Genomic DNA, 8,596 nt, shown 5'->3' with positions numbered 1-8,596 from the left:
AGGGCAGCCCCAGGGCGGGGGGTGGGAAGGGGGTTCTGACCTTGCGTGCTGGATGAACTGGGTAGCTTTCTCGGCATATTTCTGCGCCAGGCTGCTCAGGTTCACAGGCTGCTCCACAATGTTGAGGTTTTCGTAGAGAGGAAGGGCCACATCGGTGTAACAGTCCCTCTCAAGGTGCCTGTGTGGAAACCACAGATGGTGTTCCTTTCCATGACCTGCGCAGCCGCTGTGTCGAACAAAATGCTTTTATGCAGCGATGGGCGTGAGTACAAAACACTTAATAACCTGGCCCCAGATGATTTTTCCCATCTGCTGTTTCCTCCAGTGTGAAACCAATAAAATGCCTTCTTCCTTTTCCTTCTAACAGACGTTTATGCTCCTCGGACAAGCCCGGCCACTCTGCAAAGCTCACAAAGACTTCCGTGAGCTACAGACATTACTATTCCCGTTTTGTTGCGAGAGAAACTGAGGTTCAAGCAAATTTAATTATTCGAGCAGAGTCCCATAGCCAACCAATAGCCGCCATCCCTGTCTTTTTCCGCCGACCTCCCTAAATGATGACTTCTGTCTACGGGGCGCAATGCTTGGTGCTTTCCTAGGTCAACCATCAGGATTTCATGTGACCTGACGTCTGACCAAACGCAGGTGGCTAGGGACAGTTTAAACATTTCAAACCACATTTGGAGAATTTGGAGAAGCTTCAGCCACTGGAAAAAGTGGGAGTCAAACCAGTTATATCTCCTGAAAAAAACAAACTCAGTCCATGGTCTTATAGCTGAGATGAGCCTGACCCGTGAATGCCCCCACATGAGTGGCTAAGTAATGACTCTGGCCGTGACCCATGGGAAAGTTACCTAAGCCCTCAGAGCCCAACTCCCCTTTTCTGAAGCATGACCCTGCCCTCTGACAAGATCCCGAAAGGACGAAATACGACAGCCAGTGTTAGTGCTCTGCACACTGCCCAGCATACGGGCAACTCCATCAACGCTCAGCGCCCCGTCCTGGCCGCCACAGGGCACCGGGAGGGAAGCAGAGAACCATGGGGAGAGAAGGGGGAACGGGAGGCATCTCAAGGAGGGAAACCGTCCTCGTGGTGCAGGGAAGGTCTGGAAGGAGATGAAAATCCCCCACCACACCTAGATGCACACATCCCCCTTCCAAAAGCTTAGGAGACCAGGTCAGACTGAGGTAAATAATCACCAAGGACTACAATTTTTGAAAAAGGGAAAAAGGATTATCCCCGTAGTAGGCATCATAATGCTAACATCACCGCCAGTGTCAAGTTTTGCAGGTTGTTACGAGACTTTGTGGCAAATCCACGGTCACCTACAATCTCTCCCCTCCCCCCCACCCCCCACTAAGCCAACCCTTTATTTTCTCTTTGATGTAACATAGATTTAAAGGGGCCTGGCTGACATATGGCAGGCCACGATATGGCCGGGGGTGCCCACGGGGGTGCCCCGCAGCTGGTAGGGAGGGCAGCGCGCCAGCTTCACTTCCACCACTGCCATGTGCACCCGAAACCCCTGTGCATCCCATGAAAATGCAGACCTGGGGCCTGGGGGGCGCAGGGGTCTGAAAGTCTGCTTTTCTAACAAGCACGCAGGTGACAGCCACACCAGCGACCACACTCTGAGTAGCACGCGGGCTCTGGACTCCGAGGGACCCCGACTGGGATCGCCACCTCTGCTACCTTTACAGGCTCCTCACTTCCAAAATCAGGACAGGGACCTGCCTCACAATGGCCGTGTGGACTGCAGATGAGCGCGGAGAGGGCCGAGACTGGAACAGTTTCTCAATACGTGGCCATTATTATGTTAACTATTGGGTTATTAATGAGCCAGCGGAGACCTGCCTCCCCCAGTGGCTGGGACACCTGTAACCTTATCGAGAACCACAGTGCACGGGCTGAGCAACCAGAGAACCTGGTCTGTGTTGCTTTATCGCCTGAATAAAGTTTAGCACCTTTTTCTGATAATAAATGCACCGCAAGAGCATTGCGGAATATTTGGAAAATACAATGAGAAAGGAAGAAGAAATGAAAACCCTTTAGTCCCACAACAAGAGGGAATGAACCACTGTTAGCAGCACTTCGGCTTATTTCCTTTGAGTCCCGCCCCGTAGGGCTGTGAAGGTACGGATACAGAGGTAGCTAAGAGCACGCTGCTGATGACTTGTTTCCTGCTTTTTTCACATCCTAGTATGTCCTGAACATTTCCCCATTCCGTGGAATAGGATTTTAAAGCATCCTGTTGAGGGGCGCCCGGGTGGCACAGCGGTTAAGCGTCTGCCTTCGGCTCAGGGCGTGATCCCGGCATTGTGGGATGGAGTCCCACATCAGGCTCCTCCGCTATGAGCCTGCTTCTTCCTCTCCCACTCCCCCTGCTTGTGTTCCCTCTCTCGTTGGCTGTCTCTATCTCTGTCGAATAAATAAATAAAATCTTTAAAAAAAAAAAATCCTGTTGAGTGATGGCATGGCATTTCAAAGCTGAATGCTGGCTTCTTTGCCAGGGGAAGGAGGGTGGCGAAGCTTATAAGGAGCCCTGTGTGTTTTCTCCCTCTCTCTCTCCCTCTTATGTCCAGGGTTTAGGCCAAGCGAGTGGTCCGGTGCGAAGCCAGCAGGCAGAGGGGGAGCAGGGCCCCACCTGGGTAAGTCCAAAGCAGCCCCAGGTTCTTCCCAGCTGAGCTAAGGAGTCCAAGGAGACCGGACAATTCCAATAAAATAATTTTGTTGACCTCACCTCTGCTAAAAGTTTTCTTATACCCCATGCAAATAACGTGTTCAAATTTGCACTAAACATACTCGTTACTCTTTAGCTGTCTCTGGTGGCCTTCCTCATTTACTCCTAACTACACCCTTAGGATTTCACTTCGCTCTGGAGCCCATTGCCAGTTGCTTGGATGGGATTACCTTGATGGTCTACTGCCCCGTGGACACGCTGGACAAGGAGGGTGGTTGTAACCCGGGGTATCTGTGCAGCCCATATCATGGCTATATGGGATTCCAAAGTAGTAATCAAAACCTGGAAGAGAAGCAACTGGTGAGCACCCCCACTTGGCTTCTGTTCTATGAGCCTGCATTCTTACAGCCAGGACAAAAATTTAATTTTCCATGATTTAATACTGCAGTGCTATGGAGTATGTAATTAAAAGAGGATTTGATTAATATCCCTTTGTAGTATGCAAAGAAAACACTTCGCTGGGTTCTGGCTGTAAGACTAGATTTGTAAAACACCTTGGGATTAGAGTTAACCCAGAGTGGGAGGAAGTGGAGAGAAGTATGGCACACCTACCGTCCCCAGTGCACTTATGAACACATTCAGTAAGTAGTGGGTGAAAATCAAGCACAGGCAAGGCACTGTAAGGAATAAAACAGACTGACCTCAAGGGACTGAAGGGGAAGTCAGATATATAGATGAAGCTCTAAGAGGTCTGGATGAGGGTAATGGAGTACCAGGACAGTGCACCACAGTACAAGAAGCAGGAGGGGAGGGGCACCTGGGTGGCACAGCGGTTAAGCGTCCGCCCCTGGCTCAGGGCATGATCCCAGCGTTCTGGGATCGAGCCCCACATCAGGCTCTTCCACTATGAGCCTGCTTCTTCCTCTCCCACTCCCCCTGCTTGTGTTCCCTCTCTCGCTGGCTGTCTCTAATCTCTGTCGAATAAATAAATAAAATCTTAAAAAAAAAAAAAAAGGCAGGAAGAGATACAAATGAACTCGGAGATAGGAATCAAGAAACCTAAGAGAGCCCAAGCCAGCAGGCTTTTTGAGACGATCTGGTCCAGGGGCACAAATGTATGACAGGTGCTCTCTCTTCTCAGTCCCAACAGCAGACACCACAAACCCAAAATGGCACCACTTCCTGCTGAACAGGATTCAGTCTCAGGATCCATCCCTCCCAACACAGGACTACAGAAATACGCACTCAAGGTGTTGACACCCCAATCCAGTTCAACCTCATTTGTCAAGGAGGAAACAACACCAAGTGGGAAAAGTACGTTCTGTGGTAATTTTTAGTGGAAAAGCCAGGTCTTCATTTCCTTCACCTGCCACTTTTTACAAAGCAGACATGGAAGATGCCAGGGAAGCCCTACTGAGAAATGGGGGACAAGGGAAGAGAGGGGGAGGGAGGAGCACCAGAGAGGAGGAAGGAGTGGGACAGGATGTTGGCCAGTGGGAGCCCGAGGCTGAAGGCTGGTTGCAGGCTGATTCTCTGGAAGCTGTTCTCCAAACCCAAAAATCTTCAAACGTATATATTCCCCCATGTCTAGGAGAGAGCACTGCAGCCCCTTTCCATGGAGTTAGAGGGAGATAGAGGGCAGAGTGGGGAAGCAGAGAAGTCTGCAAAATAGCCAGAGAACCACCTTTAGGGAAAAGGTCCCCTGTTTGCTTACAGAATAGCAGGAGCAGCTGGGAGCAAGTGCCACGGAGGGAGTGGGGAGAAGCCTCAGCAGATGAGATAATGATAAACCACTTTCAAGAAAAAGTCTGTGGGTTCCCATCTGAAATGGAAGAGGCAGGTCAGAGGGAGAGCAGAGGCAAAAATAACAACTTTGGAGAGCCATCAATAACTCGGTGACTTGGACATTCAGAGAACTGATCAATCAGCAAACTGATTTTCAGATAATTGGCTCAGGCAGCTGGATCTTGGCCTATTCCCCAAGGTCAGAGAGTCAAAAGTCTAAGGCAGTGAACAGCTGCAGGAAGAAGGCAAAGGGGAGCATCTCCTACTTGGGTTTACCGCCTGCTTCTGTGAACCCATAGGACAATTTTTACTTCTTACCACACTGGACATGTCTGGACCTTCCAGGGGCCAAACGTTTCCTGAGATGTGGACACTGATGGGCTCTCGATGGGAAAGCCAGAAGGGCTGGCAGAACCGAGGAGGGGGGTGGGGCAGGAAAGATGACAGGAGAGAAGAATATGAGACCAAGGGGAGCCCTAGGTCCCCGAAATGCACCTAAGTGACCCTGTGAATGAAGATGTCCTAATTCAGGAGGGGAGTCCCCCAGGAGTAGGATGGCTTAAACATGAGTGGAATCCTTTTACACCAAGATCTTTACTTTCTGTTTCTCAGGTAACAAGTTCCCCAAAGAATTCTTACCACGGAAGTTAGGGTGATAAGAGCCATGATGTCCGAGATGCCATTTGCCTGTAGGAAAGCAAGAGAGAGACTTTCAGAGGAATCCCCGCCGGGGCTCCCAGTGCCTCTGGGGAGCTGAGCACATACTCAGTCCTCCATCCGTGTTGCCCTTTACGGAAGACAAGCAGAGAGAGACCGCAAATGCTGTATGAAAGCCAAGCCTCGCTCTCTGGGACTGAGAGGGAGTCCACAGGGACACAGAAAGCAAGGATGACTCAGGACCTACGCAGGAAAGCACACAGAGAAAAGGAAGGCAAGCCTTTACTGGGGGCTCAGAGACACCAGCAAGCTGAGCTTCTGCCCTTCAAAGAGGGTTCAGTGCCCACAGCAACCCCGAGTTGCCCACTGCACCTGCTTTGTCCTTCTGTGCTGGGGCTCTGCTGAGGCCCAGAGGACAAGCAAGGGCCTCAGAGAGCCTTGGAGATGCCTGGTTCCCTTCTGGTTTCATCATCTTCCTCTCTGGCCACCCTCAGCAGCCCGCAGAGGCTGGATGGAAGACCGCCTCCCCCTTTCTGCGGCTGTTCCCATGCAGAGACGCTCGCCTGGACGTGCACAGGGGCGCCTCGCTCTGTACATGTGGGGGAGAATGACTGGGCGATGTGCGGCGGAAGCTCTGACCGTGTTTGAACTCTTGGACCTGCTAATTCCGCTCTGAGGAGTAAAGACCCCAGGGAAACCACCCACGAGGCAAGGGGCAGAGAAAAGAATGTGGTCCAAAGATCTAAACAATGCCAGCACCAAACAGCACGTAAGGGAAAGAAATAAATGGGCAACTGTGGGAGGATGGCTAAGTAAATTATTTACATGGCCTTGACAAAATACTACCAACTATCTTTTAGAGGCAAACGCATGTAGCAAAAGGTAATAATCAGGGAATCCAGGGAAAGGGCAGATGAGTGTCTATTATTCCCTTTTTGCAACTGCTCTGTAGGTTTTGGGGGGAAATGTAATATAAAGCAGAGGGAAACAGATTCAGCTCTATGTGGAATGCTTGGGTTAAGCATTACATGGCAATCCAAAATTATATTTAAGTGTTATTTTTAAAATTATTAAAATTATTGTAAATATGTAAAATTGTATCAGATAGAAATGTAAAATAATAGGGGGGTGCCTGGGTGGCACAGCGGTTGGGCATCTGCCTTCAGCTCAGGGCGTGATCCTGGCATTGTGGGATCGAGCCCCACATCGGGCTCCTCCGTTATGAGCCTGCTTCTTCCTCTCCCACTCCCCCTGCTTGTGTTCCCTCTCTCGCTTGGCTGTCTCTGTCAAATAAATAAATAAAATCTTTAAAAAAAAAAAAGTAAAATAATAGGAAACCGGTTAAAAGGAGGACCAAGTGGTATATACACAACTAGGTAAAAACACACGACCATGGACCCATGTTAGAAAGCCATCAAAAAAAATCCCTGGTGGGGTTTTTATTTTTCCCATAAGCACGCTTATAGGAAGTTCATAACGTCAACACAAGGATGTGGTTGAATATCTTCTCACTAACATGCAAAAGGTGGAATGAGCAGTGAGGGGAGAGGGGAGCAGCTGAACAGTTAATATATAATCAGTGGCTCACCTGGAGTTCAAAGGCACAAAGAGGGAAGGGCAAGTGAGATCCAACTCGGCTCAGGAAGAACCCAGCCCTCTGTTGCTTCATGAAACTTTAGAGTCAGAGCGCCCCAGGGGTCAAACCCTTCCGGGCTGTGAGGAGACTCGGATGCAAGTGATGGGGCCACTAAGGATACTCAGGCCACTCTGTGGGCTTCACAGTGAATATACCTCGGGGTATGGGCAGAAAGGGATTGTAAAGACGGGATCTTAATTTGCGCCTCCCCCCACTGGGGCTTGCCCTCCTGAGACAATAAACGCCACACTCCAGTTTGACCTTCTGTAAAAGTGTCTCGGGCTCCTTGACCCAGAGGTGGAGGCGGGGCCAACACCCGAAAAGCGAGCTCCAGGCACCAATAACACCCCCACGGGGACCCTCCCTTGCCACCGCAGGTACGTAGGGTGCAGGGAGGCAGGAATCCCACCGGACCCAGCTCTTGGAAAGTCAGAGTAACAAGCACCGGCAGCCTGAGGATGCTGCTGGGACTGCCGCGTTGCCTTGGTCTCTGGAGGAAGGACCAGCAGTGGAGCAAAGCATCAGAACAAGGCTGGGCAGACACGTCTGCCTGGATCCACCCGCTCCGGGGTGCGCAGCGCTGAACACGTCCCCTCATCTGGCGGAAACTCAGTTTCCTCACACACATAACCGGGCAAATCTTCACCTCGGAAGGCATCTCCCGACCCTGATGCCAATAAAACCTTAGCCCAGAGCCGGGCAAGCAGGAAATGTTGTCTAAGAGGTGCCTACAAACATTTTAAAAGGAAAGGAAGCCGTTGGACAGCGTGGCAATTGCCTCCCCTGCACCCATAAACCCACTTACCCCGCTAATTGAACTCTGGTTTTGTTCAGAGATCAGAGCCGCGTGCCCCAGTCTGAGTCTGGAGCCCAGTTTCCCAGCCTCCCTTGCGGCGAGGCGTGGCCAGAAAATTCCACCAATAAGATTGAAGTGCGTTACCGCGGGGAGGGGTGGGCGTTTCCGAGAAAAGATTGGTTTTCCTGGTAAACGTGAGCAAACGAGGCAGCCGCCTCCCCTCCTCTGTTTTTCCTTCCCTTAAGCCAAATGATGGTGGATGGTGCTGAAGCCGCTCACTTGCAACCAAGAAGCCACGAGCATGAGGACAAAAGCTAATGTACTACGGATAGCGGAGCGGAGAAATAGAAATGGTGTCCTCGAGCAGCCGAGCCCGTGAAAGCCATCACTCACCTCTAAGCTTATTATAATGGGAGGAAAAGAGCTCCATATATGGTTTAGTTCCCTGTTAGGTCTTTTCAATGACTTATAGCTGAAAGCTTTCCGACCTTAGACAGCAAGAAATAAATACAAAGCAGGCGCCGCAGGAAAGGCTGTGGGAGACGGGGGTCCCAGCTGCGGGGCTCCGGTGTTACCTATCATCCCAGTGACATAGCCAGCTTGCTGCAGCACCTCAGCCAAGGTGGTCTCGTTGAGCGGCAGACCCCCCACGGAGGTGATCGCAAAGTTGTGCGTGACTCCATTGCGAAGGCCAAGCCGGCCGGTGAGCAGGGAGGCCCGAGAGGGCGAGCAGGTGGAGGCAGCTGCGTGGAAATCCACAAACCTGCATGGAAAGAAGAGGGATTGGGGTCCTTCCATCCACAGAGAGCCAAAGCAAGAGAAGTTCAGTTCCCACCCAGTGCCCAGCATTCCAGGGCTGGGAAAAGCTCGAAGACCACCTCTTGAAGGGACAGGTTAGGAAAATGAAGCTCAGAGAGGTAATGCAACTAATTTAAGGTCACACAGCTCATTCAGATTGGTTTGATTCCAGTATATTTAATGGATCCTCTTTATCCAAAGATTCTGTATTTCAAATTCATCGACTCACTAAAACCTACCTGT

General features: G+C 50.8%; 1 protein-coding gene across 4 annotated transcripts in view; it reads right to left on the bottom strand.

Annotated features, from left to right (window-relative positions):
- Positions 1–8,596, bottom strand: part of ARSG (arylsulfatase G) — a 102,645-nt gene that overhangs the window by 35,769 nt on the left and 58,280 nt on the right. For 2 of the 4 annotated variants that reach the window (XM_034641210.1, XM_034641211.1), the window contains exons 3-6: positions 8,131–8,318; positions 5,106–5,153; positions 2,912–3,023; positions 41–226 (exon numbers count right to left, since the gene is read on the bottom strand). In XM_034641210.1, coding sequence (XP_034497101.1) covers positions 41–226; positions 2,912–3,023; positions 5,106–5,153; positions 8,131–8,318 — 534 coding nt within the window. Of the gene's footprint in view, positions 1–40; positions 227–2,911; positions 3,024–5,105; positions 5,154–5,495; positions 6,144–8,130; positions 8,319–8,596 lie in introns of those variants that run through there. The other 2 variants (XM_034641212.1, XM_034641213.1) reach the window with 2 other exon arrangements.

The sequence above is a fragment of the Ailuropoda melanoleuca genome, chromosome 13, assembly GCF_002007445.2.
Source record: "Ailuropoda melanoleuca isolate Jingjing chromosome 13, ASM200744v2, whole genome shotgun sequence".
Lineage (NCBI taxonomy): Eukaryota > Metazoa > Chordata > Mammalia > Carnivora > Ursidae > Ailuropoda > Ailuropoda melanoleuca.
This window is presented reverse-complemented; position numbering and strand designations above follow the sequence as displayed.